Consider the following 14,163-nt stretch of genomic DNA (forward strand, 5'->3'; position numbering starts at 1 on the left):
GATTGATATCAGTCTGGTCCCCACGCCCTCCACTGTGCCTCAAGCCCGGTCAAACGTGATCGTGTAATCAGACTTGTCTTTTTTCAGTGACAGATGGTAACTGAAGGAGCTCATTGATCACATATCATTTTCAACTAAAATCAAATTTATCTTTCTGCAGAAATCAGTGTTGCCCTGTGATATTTTTCTCCTTTATTTTTCAAACATGCATGGGCAATGCATGTCCCTGATTGGCTAATCCATCTGTCAGTCAAGCCCATCTCAAAAATGTGAGTTTCAACGGTGACCAAACTCACATCTTCGTAAAGTAATGAAGAAGTGTGTATTCTGAATCCCAGGCAAGAGTGCCACCTCCTTTCCAGATATTTTTAAATAATTTTGATAGTTACATACGGTAGTTATATTGGTACAAAATAAAAATAAAATAATGCTCCCATCATCACCAGTTTCTGGACAGGATACCCCTGGACTACAGTACATGTATATATGATAATAATTGAATTAGAGAACTTGCCAGCTATAGCTTTTTGTTCCCACCTGTGTGGCATGAATATAATTTTAATAGGACTATTGAGTAAAAATATGATTATAGCTGAATTGGGCTACTACTAAAACGGTGAATAATTCCACTTCATTTTGATACATTTAACACAGGCCTACATTTCATTTTCTGAGCTGAAGCAACAAAAGAAACTGAATTATTTAGTATTGTCCTTAACAGTTGCTTGGCAGAGAGAACGACAATCATTCCTTTTTATGACATTCTTGTACATTAGATTTGTTTGTTTGATAAAGACATATACCTCTTCTGCAAACCTCCACACAGCCTGGAAGTCACTGGGCAAGTCGAACGGTACTTTGCACCACATGCGGATCCTGGTGTTCTCCGTTACCTTAATTTCTTCGACTGCAATAAACATAGGCACGCACATTTTCACACACACGTGCACACACACACCCACACACCCACACACACGCACACACATTCATTTGTAGAGATAGGATTCACAGGGGGCAGCTCGTGCAGACTGAGCCCTTCTTAATGATAATGCTTAAGCTCCGAGTCTCTGAGGAGTAGAGTAAAAGTGATGATATGCTAACACAGAGCTGCACCAGTGTGATACAAATACCATCGTGTGTGGGAGTCAACTGTCACCTTGCATAAAGAAACCAAGGACTTAAAGAGTACCTTGGGGGGCCTCTGTGCAAAAGATATAAAGCCAGGAAATAAAACCTTGCCTGTTTTTCCCCCCAGATCTCGTCGTTTAGCTAAGAGCATTTCAAGGATCAAACGCATTTGAAATGTGGATGCTTATGAAGGGAAAATATAGTTATGTAAGATGTGTCAAGTCTGGATTAACATGTCATCTTTTCATTTGAAGATTGTGATGTAACAGCAGTGAGGGAGACAGGTGCAGTTTACCTGGGCAGTCGAGGGGAAATTCACAGGAGTCATATGTGCATGTCTTGCAATTGTACACAGCTCCGGCACTCTGGAAACCTGATACATTTGAGACAAGAGATGTATTCCTCAAGGCAACAATTCCTAATATTACCTTTATAGCTTATGTGTCAAGGTATTTTTCAAATAAATACACTTTTTGTATTTTATCATTTTATGTTTGTGGTTTTCCACCCATGGCAAATAAGATATTCAAATCAAAATCCAAATCAGAAGAATCATTTGCCTGACAACCAATAATAGTATCATCTCCCTAATATTACCTCTTATGCAACTAACTTTCTATCTGCAAGTCTGGCTTTAGAATCAATTTGACCTTTTTGCTTGCTTTGTGTTGTGCCCTCATTTTAAAAAAAAAGTATTAATAAATAAAAAATGAAAAGAAATAGAAAAGAACCATTTCAGTCTTGTTTTTTTTTTAGACCTGATTCAGCCCTGTTTGGTTGTGTTATAAAACTGATGGTACTTGGAAAGCAAAATATTTTCTTAGATAAGTTTGGGATCACTGAGTTGTGTGTTAGTTAGGCTACAGTTTGTAGTTCCTTGGACCAGACCACATGGGTGATGTAAGTTCATAATGGTTGCTTGGGCTCCTTTAGACCCTTCTAGACTGACAACTACAGAACAGGACCACGCCCCAACAGGTGAGACCAGGCCCGGATCTAGCCCACGGAATATGGATTGATAATCTGAAACTATGTAAATTTGGGCAAATATACTGTAAAGGTGGCAGTGGATTTATTATGTACAGCCTGGGGGGGTTCTATATTGGGTTGGTAATAATGGAATAAAATAGGTTGGCCTTCTCGTTTTCTCCCTCAAACACTTAACCACTTTGCCTTCTGTCTGTTATCCAGTCCCCTGTCACATTATTAAGCCTGATGTGGTCAGATTTATGGAGGCTCACAATAAGAATGCAAGATATTCTGACCATTAAAATGCAAGATAGGTGTGTGTGATGCTATAGCGTTTAACACTCCAGGCAAAGCAATAATAGCAACCCACCCACTCTGAAAAGTTACATATTGCTCCCTTAATTCCAAATTACAAAAATAAGAAAAATGTCACTAACCACAAGGAGGGTAGCATCCAGACACTGTGGAGAGAAACAAAGAAAAAATCACAGTGGAAAAAAGCCTGTTCAAAAGTGTAAACACTCAAATGCATGAACAAGTTCAGCCCACCTCCACTTTTCTCTAAACCAGGCTATTGTAGAGGACATAATATCATAACCAGCTTATTACAAAGTGCTAAGAGATCAGAGGAGCTATAATGACCTCATATAGGCCGTTCTATAGATGAAAAGACGAAGGCGAGAGAACCATGTCTCACCTCTAGGCAGTTGTGAAGCTGCTGCAACGAATTTGTCTGCCGCTGTCTGCAACCTCTGCTCGTACACGTAGTCTGAGGGATGGAGAGGAGCAGTGGGAGGATGGAGGCAACATATCAGGCTGAATTATGTGCTTAAGGGCATAATTTTCAACTCTCCAGTCCCTTACACGGCCTCATCAGAGACTTTACTGAACATTTGAGCAACTATAAAGGTTTGTTGACGCCGCAATGTGTTTTGTGAGAGCAGATGTTTACCGTAATTAGGTGTCTGATAGAAATCCTGAAGTATAGGCTGAATCTCTGCATCCATTATGTCATTCAGCTGCTGATCATAGCTTGCTCCTATAGAGAGGAACAATGAATTAAGAATAATTCACACCACTATTTACTATAAAATATAAAGCGTGGTTAAGAAATGAGAAAAAATGGCATCTGTCAGCACCTTTCCAACATCATAGAAATTTTAGACTAATGTTTTTATGTACCACTGGTGGTATGCAAGGTCTTCTACAGTTCTAATATGATTTTTATTTAATGTGGACTCAGTTGTATCCACTTGGTCTTCCACAATGATGTAGTCCAATTTCAGGAGTGGTTTAGACCTTGAATTGTCCTGTTACAGACCTGCACTGCAAATTTCTCTGATCTGGCCAAGATTTTAAAACTTATATCAGGTTATTCATCTTCTTTTCAGATTTATTATCTAGTTAATAATTCTGAGACTGCTTAAATCTAGTCTTGAGGTAGTTTAACTTGTCAAGTAAAATTATCTTCCTGCATGGACAGATAATTTCACTACTTTTAAGTCATTTTTTTAATAGATTTATATCTTAAATTTTGACCAATTTTTATTTTTTTTGCAGTGTGGTTGTGGTACTTTGAAAGCCTCATTTTTTCTTAGGTGACACTTGGAGTGAAAAGTTTGAGAACCTCTATTTTAATCAGAATGAAAAAATAAATATCTTTTAATATCTTCAGTCTACACCACAAAGTTTCTTACATTACCATAATTACATCTATGTCAGGGAAGTAACATTAACAGAGGTGAACCGCCAACAGGTCGTGCATGTGGACAGCAAGGCCTGTAGTACAATCTAAATGAGCAGTCCAAATAAAGAACAACAACTCTTAAAATGTGTCCATCAGTATTTGTGGGTATAGGACATAATATTTAATCCTAATATAATGCATGTAGATTTGATAGCCTCTCATTCAACACACAGACACACACACACCTGTTCAAGCTCTTGGGTCTAATTTGTTAGAAAACTGGTTCCTACCAACTCTGGCTGACTCGATCACGCGACTGTTGTTGTTGAAAATGGCGTCGAGTCTCACGAAGCAGGCGTCCACATTTCTGATCTCATACTCCTCAATGACATAGCCCCAGCAGAGGTCCAGGCTGTCTTGGACCCCAACAAAGCACTGAAAGCAGCATCGAGTGTAGCCGAACAAGGTAATACACACCAACAACCCTAAAACAGACAAAGACATATTTAGCCTTTTCACTTCACTAAAATGTTGTTTGTATTTGAATCTGTTGCATCATTTGATTAGAGAATCCTTACATTTATATCTACCAGTTAGAGGTGAACTGTGTAAGTTTCTCGTTTGCCTCGTTTGCTCATGAACATGTTACAGCTTTGGAATGTTCCACGGGATGGTCTAACCTATCTATCTTACATTTATTCAATTACAGGCATTTTAATTACCAGAAAGCTTGGATTGGTTGTGTCGCCTGCTTGTCTCGAAGAAAACTGCTGTGCTTTATACAGTTCGGTGCAACATTCCAGTCAAAACAATAACACTGCACAGAGTAAAGTAGGTTTCAGACCCTCAACCTAAAAATGTTCATATTGCTCCTTTAAGTTGACACCTAAACATAGGGATTTATCATTTGGGTTTTTCTCAAGTTAAAAGCAAAAGACTCGTACTTTCTTGTATAGACTTCCCATGGTTCTATTGTCTTTAGTCCCCATTTCCTGCTGCCTCATTGCACCACTTTTACTGCAGAGCACAGAGATGGAGCGAGCCAAGGAGGGAGGCGGCGCAGGGGAGAGGGGCTCATGAACAAGGAGTTAAACACTGATGTACGTATAAACAGAGATGATAGTGGAATATAAGACACAAACTTGCGTAAAAGAGAAAGGGATGTGGAAACCAAAAGCAGAGAGCAAGAGCAGCCTGTGGAGTAAGTACGAGTAGTTATGAATGAAACAAAGAAGATGAGAGTCCACAGTGTGGCGAGGGGACACATGTGACAGACGGAGGCAGGCGTAGGGGAAGAGGAGAGAGACTACAAATCAAGTCGACTGCCTCATCACATCCTGTATCCCCCACTCTGCCTCAGCCCCAGTCACTCGGCTCTGGTCCCTCACTCCCGGTGCATCTCCATGGCAACCAGACAGGGTGCCTAATACATGAACTTAATATATTTCCAGTGGCAGGGTGAGCTGGGTACTAATGCATTCATCTGTCTCCACACAGACAAGCCAATCAATATTAGGCCAGAGTCAAAGTCAGATCGCTAGTCAGACGTGGAAAATCCCAAATGTGTGCTTGTTTAATTGTGCATGTGTGGGTTTGTGTGGCCGCCATGTTTGTGGCAACAAGGGCACTTTGATGAAAGCTCCTCAAGCATTTCAGGTTCAAATATGCCCATTCACCACTACATTTTGAGCCATAAAGATAGAAGTGTGTACGGAAACAATTATGCTTTGAGCTTTAAACACAATCAGAATTCACAACAATAAGAATTCACAAACCCAACTTTTTAAAACAATTTTATTAACAACATAAGACAGATTTACTGCTGTTTAATTTTTATATAGGTGCAGCTCACATCTGAAGGTGATGCGTTTGGCGGGGTCACAACCCTTGGCTGTCTTCCTTCTGACCCACAAAGGGTTAAACACAAAGGCAGCCAATAAGGGTTAGCCCCCTGAGAGTCTGAGCTGCAGGAACAGTCGGGCTTTAAAACGATTATACTTGTATTGTTTGTAAAGATACCGCAAACAATAAAAACTCCCATGTTTTGTTTAAGGTGTTGAAACTGAATGCAGCCCTGTTCCCGAGGACCTCACCTGTGACCTGCTTTGACCTCACAGGTTAAGGGTCTCAGGGACAGAGGGGCATACTGAGAAATAAAATATAAACTTTAATATAAATCAAACTACAACTAAATGTAGCGTAGAGCAGCCACGTGGCTGGCAGGCTGAGCTAGACATAACCTCATTTGACATTTTGGATTCTGCAGTGCCCAGTCGCCCTCAATGCAGATGTACACTTTTACGGCTTTGACTTCTATATTTTTAATATTTGAATATTTAAACTTAAAGAAAACTGTTCATCAGTTAGTCAAGAAATTTCAACAATGCGGCACTTTATGTTGGACAAGCAATTCATGGTGTTGATAAACATCAGGGGATTTTTAGACAATATTGCAGATTTCATACTAAAATATCTGCTGTTCACAATAAAAAGCTTTTGCATAATTCGTGTACACCATATAAACCAGAGTTAAAGGAGGAGCAGTTCAAATCGAATAATCGAAACGTAATACACTATATTAAAAAATATATCACTCGATAAACAAAAATATAAATATTTTGTATGTCATGTATTTACTCACCAAATAAGATGCATTACAGGTCAATGACGACATCGATTGTCTGTGAATGAAATCATAAATCTTAACTCTCATTTGAAACATACGACTATTAATAACGCAATCCACTGACACAAGTTATGAAAATGGTAGGAAATAAAGGTTTGTGGAAGGCTGCCTTGTTCTCTGTATTGTGTAAATGTCATATGCGTTCGTTTTTCAGGAGAGTTTTTAACACACACCCAACACCTCAACAGTGTTGGAGATACAGGCGTCAGCTACCTGCACCACACTGTGCACCTCTGCAGATGTGTGAACTCCATGTTAGCTTCATCATGTGCGGGCCTACCCAGACACCTCATGTGACAGACGAGGTATAACCCAAGTTCAAATTAACACCTGAAATTCAATTATGCATTATCTGCATCAGAGCTGACAGACATATTTCACAGCTGTATGTGCAAAACAACTACAGATAATGTATGCAAAATCATTTAACATACTGAGCTAATGTCATAATATTAACAGCAGTTGTACTCACTTCAATAAAATAGCAGTCAAAAAATAGCTAAAAATACAGCAGTTACATAAAACAGTAACCAGTGTTTGTGGCTACAGATCTGAAATGGAAATATCCGTTTCATTTGAGTGATTTCCAAAACTGAAGATAAAATCATAAACTAAAGCTGTGCGCACACCAAAGTGAATGCGCCAAAATCATAAAGTTGCGTATCAATACACAAACGCCTCAAGAACAGGTAACCATTTTGCATTGTATTGCCATATATTGGCATGTTAACAACATTAAGTGAAAATATTAAAAGACATTCACCTGGTAGGAAGCGCCTTGTTCCTCTGCTCTTCTCATTCAGTGGGAGTGCAGTTGTGCAGCTCGTCTCTCAGCCTCTGCGCGTCTCTGATGGGGCCAGACAGAGAGCCCAGTGGCAGGTAGGTTACAGACAATAGTATTGATTGTATTACTCCACTCTTACCTGACTAACAGCAAGCGGCATCCACACAGCCTCCTCTGCTTCTTGCATCCCTGGAGTAACAAACACAAATGAATCAAAGGCGTGCGTATTAAAACATGCTTACACAACACCAGCCTCTGATCTGTCTCTGCATCCGTCTGAATACATCTCTCTCCGCGTTCACACTCCACTCTCTCTTTTTGTTTTTTCTAGGCTCACGTCTCTGCTAGCCCACTAACCCAGCCTATACCCGTCCGCACCAGTCACTGTGTGTGTGTGAACGTGTGAGAAATAGGAAGCAGAGTGCAGCGAGTGCATGCACGTGTATGAGCCCGGGTTTGTGTGTCCGCCAGCGTGCGCGTGTAAGACAGAGGGGGGAGGGGGAGGAGGGGAGAGAGTGGGGATGCAGGGGGAGGGTCAGAATCTCTAATAGGATGAGAATGGAAAGAAAATATGAAGCCCGGGAGTCTCGTGAACCTGACAGACATTACTGCGGGCTCCTGTGTGCGCGCAGCAATCATAACATTGTCAAATTGATTGGAGGATTTATAGTGTCTATCAAACTATAAATTACACTAGGAGTCATCAAAATGTAATAAATAAACTCATTATGGAAATATTACAACACTGTGTTGGGGAAGTATTTAACATGAGCACTTAGGTCGCCAACTATGTAAATGTGACAAAGAAACAAAACTAACCGATTAGACAGTGAGGTTGTGCCTCTTTTGCATATTGAGTTATGTTTGGATGTTTCCATCAGATCAGATTTTGCACATTAATAATGGTTTGCTCAGCAGGTTTGATGTCTAAAGGCTATGTGATTTTGGCTTTAATATCTGCGGCTCTGTGAGGCGACTGTTAGATAACAGAATCACAAGGCCCTGAGGGAAATTCACATCAAAAAGTAAATCTAATTTGGGCCTACTGATCGGCTGTCTGTCCTCAATATAAAGCATAAACATTACACTTGGCCTGTAAATATAATTAATGGCCCTAAAGTGTTGGGTCCATCATGTACAACACAATATCAGCCACGTGTCACAGATATGCAGCCAATGATGATAAAGAAGTACTTAGTCATAGCCCTCAAGCTTCAACAGCACTCGGTACTTCACCCAATGCAGAGGAAAGTTGTTCTCTAACTTATCCTGCCTTACATAAATTTGGTACTGAAGTAATGGATGAAAAGAAAACTATACATACATAAAAACATATATTCATACAAACAGATGCATTCATAATGTAAACTTCAGTGCCACAACAAGGAATACAACTTCCAAGTACAATTCTTAAATCTGACGGAATGATGTTTGAATGGATCTTGGAGAGTACTACAGCAATTTACTGTGTGACCACAAATGAAAGTTTGTCTACCAAAAAAGTATTCAGTAGGAAAAAAAAAGGTTTTCTGTTCTAGACATTGATTGAAACAGAAACAGGTACCAAAAAAAGTACTGTTCAGGTACCTGTACAGAAGATCAAGGGGGAAAAAAAAGGAACCTAGCCATAGTATTGTGTCACCTGCATTTACATAAAACATATGCTTGACCACCATTTCGCATTACATCTGGGAGACGAGTTTGTTTCACTTCCTCTCTGTTGTTTAGTGTAAAGTATGAATTTTGGGGAAAAATAGTGGAAAGAGCGGTTTGTGTGACAGGTTGAAGGGACAGAGCATCTCAGACAGGTGTGTGTCTGAGTGTGTGCGTGTGCGTGCGTGAGTGTGTGTGTGTGTGAGAGAGAGTGTGCGTGTGTGTGTGTGAGAGAGAGAGAGAGAGAGCCTGCGGCGCTCTGCAGTGCCACTGAGAGACAAAGCACTGGGAGTGAACCACAGCCATGACATCATCAGTCTGGGCTGTGTCTGCCCTAGTCTCAGGATAAGGAGGCTCCTCTATCCCCACGTCTTACTTTGGATAGTTTTATACTTTCAGAAATTATTAATCTTTTAAATTTAAATTCTTTGATTTTTTAATGTTCACATGCAGAGACCAGGGAAAAGCTGCTACATTTTAATACTTGACTATCTGACTGTTGGGCGGTGCATTTTGGGGACATGTTGAATTTGCATGATATAAAATTTTGTTTTTGATTAGATTTTTTGAGTGGACGTTTAAAATATTGTCCTGAGTGGACAAGACGATGTTACATAGTTGTGTACTCACTGCTACTTAATCCTGTGTCATATGTTCTGGAGAAGAGCGCCTTGGCCCAACAGTGATATAGAACGCCACAAGTGACGATGCTGAATCAGCACAAATACAAAATATGCCCATGCCCCTCTCCCCCTCCCTCTTTCTGAGGAGGAGAGGCGCCATAACGCACTGCAGATGGCTGCTGTCCCTGCCACCAAGCTGACAAACGCAGGGAGTACCAGCGTCTGTGGGACAATAAAACATGGGAATGGACTGTGTTGTCACGCATGTGCATAATGCATGCAAAGGAAACACAGCCGTTAAGGCTCTGAACACACAGTGAGGTCGCACAGGGCACAATGCTAAACAATGTGTAAAATGTAACAGGAAACATCTATAAGTTAAACAATGTCGCACTCCTGACTGTCCGCTACACTATAGCTATGTCATGGAGTAGTGATCATTTTACAAGGCTGAGGTTATGGATGAGACTCCAGTAATGGATCCAGATGACAGTCCTTGTGTCCTGTGTCAGATATAACCGGGTTAATGGGTAAAACTGAGGAGACAGGTGAATGGCACTTGGCCTCTGATTGTCACTTTAAGAACAAGCACAGGTGCTCACCTACTCTTCTCTAACTGACACAAACATTTACAAGAACATTCCAGGGAAGTCACAAACATTCCTGAAGGAGAGGACTTCACCCAGGGAAGACCTTGGCAGGATAAAAGCAGACTGAGTTTTGAAGGACGAGTCATGTCATTAAGCCTTAGGAGTGCCTGCGACGGACCAATGGCGTACTTACCTCTCTGCTGGGGGTGCTTCACATGTGGTGACGAGTGACTCCGCAGGGAAAGCTAGAAGGTTGTACAGTTATCTCCGTGCTGTTTATTATGCGAAACCATACAACCAACTACCTCACACTGCAGAGCACAGACGGTCGAGATGCGCCCCAGACAAGATCCTCCTCAGCACTTTGTCATTTTGAGTAAACAGGTCCACTGATCTGAAAATCTCCTTTGTCTTTTCTGAATACAAAACATTTGAATAGTGATAATGAAATCAGTTATAGAGATAATAGAGATTATGAGATGTGTGTGTTTAAGATAATGTGAAGAGTTTTAAAAACTACTGAAAGATCTATGTGAAAGAGTCATTATATTTAAAGGAGCACCCTGTAACTTTTCTGGTTCAGAGTCCGCCCACAGCTAGACTCCAGAGAGAGGCCATTGCTTTGCCCAGAATATTCCACAGTTTGGCAATAAACTTATCTTATCTCCATGGAGACAAGCAGGTGATGCCACCGGGCAACTGAGAATGCAAGTCTTTTTTTCCTTAACATTAAAAACACATGCAGGTGAATAAATGCAACATAAATTATGTTAAATTGAATGAACAGCAATAATCTCTGCATGGAGACAAGTGGGTGATCGACTCCCCATTGTAAAGATAAATAAAGCACCTTTAAATATGGCATATAAAATCCCAGACCCACGGTGATTTAAATCCACAGTTAAAATCTCAAAATCCTGCTTCGAGCCTACCATGGTTTTTAAATGCATGAATGAAGAATCACATAAGCTGTACAAGTCACACCAACTGTGAGCCACTCAAAATGAGCCCAAATTAAACACATATTCAAGGTCTCTGCTGCGATGAGGGCACTACAGGAGCTCCATGTTCATTCATAGGATTTCCCCCAATATCTTTGGAATTGTCACCCCCTACTGGACACTTTGCAAACTACTACTCCATGCAGCGTATTTCCAGTTCTTTGCCCTGCCAATGTCACCAGACTCTGTAGTCAAGCTGAAAAAACGACAGCAAGGTGAGCTTCCCACTATAATATAAAAAAGTTCAACCAACAGTACCAACCAAGTCACACCATATACCTCTTTACACCTGGACAAATAAGGGATTATGCCGATGCCACCTTACAGTTTTTTTAAACGAGATTACAAAGAATTAAACTATATACTATCTGCAAGACAATTTTATATATTGTTAAGGAGAAGACAACAAAAATTCATTCATGCTACATACATAAAAGTCATTCACATAACTAAAACACTGACCTGTAAAAACAAATTAAATGGATTTCAATATTATTTTGCAGTACATCAATATTTCATAATTTTAATCTACTCACTAAAGTCTGAACTCTGCTCCACACCATATGCTTTTACTGACAGAGGATTGGCTGTGGACCTCTCCTTTAAGAAGACACAAGCATATGATTGATGATTAGAAATGAGTGAAACTTGATTAAAATTTCAGTATTTTTAACATGGCGTAAAAAGTCTAAATAAACTAAAATGGTATTGATAATGCATAACTACAATTTAAACAGTTTTTCTTCAGCAGCAAGAGTTTTTGTGGGCCAGAATACAAGCTCACATTGACTATTTGAAAATTATGTTGAACATTTGACTCATTATCGCAGCCGTTTCTCTAATAAAAGCTATGTAACAAATAATGCAAGTATAACAAACAGCTGATTCCTACATTCTAATATTATGTGAGCCTTAACCATTATTTTATTGGCTTTCATATGGTTACAACTAGGGCGAAGGTTTTTGTCAAAAGAAAGCGGTATGTGGGAGCCCTGCACTTGCCACAACAATACACTGCTTGGTATGTGGGATATAAGGAATTCGTCTCATAACAAAGACGTACTACAATGGAGAAACTCGGAGTAAAGATGCTCTGCTCCACCTACTCTTTCCACAGACCTCCGGATGAACTATGCAACTCTTATGCCTGGATTTCCGCGCCTATCAATGAGCTTGGAAACCACCGTCTAAAACACTTTGGCCAATCAGAAACCATTGCCCGAGCCACAGATAGGCTGGTGGAACTGGGAAATGTTGCCAGGTAAATTTTCTTCCTCTATGTCTCCTTCGTCCTTCTCTGCTTTCCTTAATCCCTCTTGTGAACAACTCTAGTCTGCTCCGTTTTCCCGGCCTTAAGTGTACTCTGTCTCTCATTTTTTGTCTAAAATGGGGAAAAAACTCAACAGCAATTCCCGGAGTTTTAACCACTATCTGCAATAATTATAAAGTCCGATCATGCACAAATGCAGAGCAATTGTGCCAATGTCAGCTGTCCTTCTCTTGTCCTCTCTTTCAATCACCCTTCAGTATCTGTCCTCAAGTGTCCTATTTTAAAAGAGTACTTCCAATATTTCATTCACCAAAAAATAAAAAAAATATCTTAACATGAACAATTATCTTTTTTATTTGTCATGCATTTGCAGGAATTGTGCATTAAGGCAGTAATTATATGTAGCAACACAAGGACAAAGTCTAAAATATATTAAAATGTTGCTCTTCCCTGTTACTATGCACACTGCTACTACTACGCATGGCCAAATAGTGAATGAACCACGTGCTACGGTGGTGTGGCTTACATTACTACGAGTACAGTAGGAAGGTAGTAACAGTGAACTGCGCATGTGCATGGTTTTTTTTTCAAGCAGGTGAAAGCCCATGTCTCTATCCTCCACTAATCTGCTTTGGTTGACGCCGGCCGCCTATACCGACGATGGCAAAATGAATGTTGCCATGGGAACATTTCTGCCTGGCAACTCAAACAGCCTGGAAACTCGCCAAACTGTTGCCATGGCGCGGCTGTCAATCTGCGCCCATGCTAGTGTGTGTCTGGCCTTTGGTGGTCCACTCCCTTTTAAACTTTCCAATCAAACGCTCGATAGGATGGAGCTACCTGCAGCGGGGACGCCAATGGTTGGAAGTTGGGAGTGGTTGGAGAGACTAAGACTGATTGGCTCCTAAGATTGCCAGAAAAAGCCATAGAAACAAGAGTTGTGGTGGGGTGAAAAGGTCAAATTATAGGCCTGCAGCTTCATAGCCTGAATGTTTGAGAAATCTTTACGCAACAAGTGTCCATGAATTTTCCAGTCAAATTGAAAGTACAATTTTCTTTTACATGACCCCCAAGGATTTGCTCATTTTTCAATTATCCTACTTTATATTCTAAAAATATTTTAAAATTCCTCTTTTAGACCATGTTCTAAAAAGCAAGGGCACTAAATTTAAGAAATAAATTAGCTTTTTAACAGTTGACAGATAGCTGTGAAAAATGTTGTATATGAGAGTATATAGCTCACATGAATTCCTTCCTATTTTAATAAAAGGAGAAAATACAAAAACGTCTCTAAAAAGACTGACAAAACCAGCATGCCAAACCAATGTCAAAGTACAGCCATTGAAAAAATTCAGCAATTCTTCAATTTAAAAAGTATGGGTCTGAAAGTTGTGGTTTGTGGAATTTCTTTGCTCATACGCTATTTTTTTCTTTCAGTTATAATCCGCGGCAAACACTGAAATAAATTACTTAAAACTATATACAAGCTGCCGTGTAGAAATGAGCGAGGCCATTTTGCTACCAAATAAAATGGTCGTGATAAACAAATGTGTATATAACCTGGACTTCTTGTTTCATTGTTTTAACAATATTATTAATAAAACATGCAGTATAATGAAGAGGTGCAGATGTTATAATGAATTAACAATGCCATTACCTTTAGTTGTTTTCTCTGCGAGCATGTCCCAGGTGTTGCCTCAGAGGAGATGAGGTGCGCTGGAACACACAGAGAGAGACTTGTGAATAAAGCCTGTTTAACCATGAGGTCATAG

The 14,163-nt window shown here is 40.0% G+C and overlaps 1 protein-coding gene across 2 annotated transcripts in view; it reads right to left on the reverse strand.

Moving 5' to 3' along the window:
• The window catches only part of spaca6 (sperm acrosome associated 6), a 30,417-nt gene that overhangs the window by 1,435 nt on the left and 14,819 nt on the right, over positions 1 to 14,163 (reverse strand). The window contains exons 8-18 of one of the 2 annotated variants that reach the window (XM_055163528.1): positions 14,049 to 14,107; positions 11,658 to 11,721; positions 7,394 to 7,443; positions 7,234 to 7,317; positions 6,426 to 6,465; positions 4,075 to 4,269; positions 3,050 to 3,136; positions 2,795 to 2,866; positions 2,535 to 2,558; positions 1,424 to 1,501; positions 804 to 907 (exon numbers count right to left, since the gene is read on the reverse strand). In XM_055163528.1, the coding sequence (XP_055019503.1) occupies positions 804 to 907; positions 1,424 to 1,501; positions 2,535 to 2,558; positions 2,795 to 2,866; positions 3,050 to 3,104 (333 nt within the window). In that variant the 5' untranslated portion in view covers positions 3,105 to 3,136; positions 4,075 to 4,269; positions 6,426 to 6,465; ... (2 more) ...; positions 11,658 to 11,721; positions 14,049 to 14,107. Of the gene's footprint in view, positions 1 to 803; positions 908 to 1,423; positions 1,502 to 2,534; positions 2,559 to 2,794; positions 2,867 to 3,049; positions 3,137 to 4,074; positions 4,270 to 6,425; positions 6,466 to 7,233; positions 7,444 to 11,657; positions 11,722 to 14,048; positions 14,108 to 14,163 lie in introns of both variants that reach the window. The other variant, XM_055163529.1, reaches the window with a different exon arrangement.

This window comes from Boleophthalmus pectinirostris, unplaced genomic scaffold, assembly GCF_026225935.1.
Source record: "Boleophthalmus pectinirostris isolate CB_2022bp ecotype Guang Dong unplaced genomic scaffold, ASM2622593v1 HiC_scaffold_6, whole genome shotgun sequence".
Lineage (NCBI taxonomy): Eukaryota > Metazoa > Chordata > Actinopteri > Gobiiformes > Gobiidae > Boleophthalmus > Boleophthalmus pectinirostris.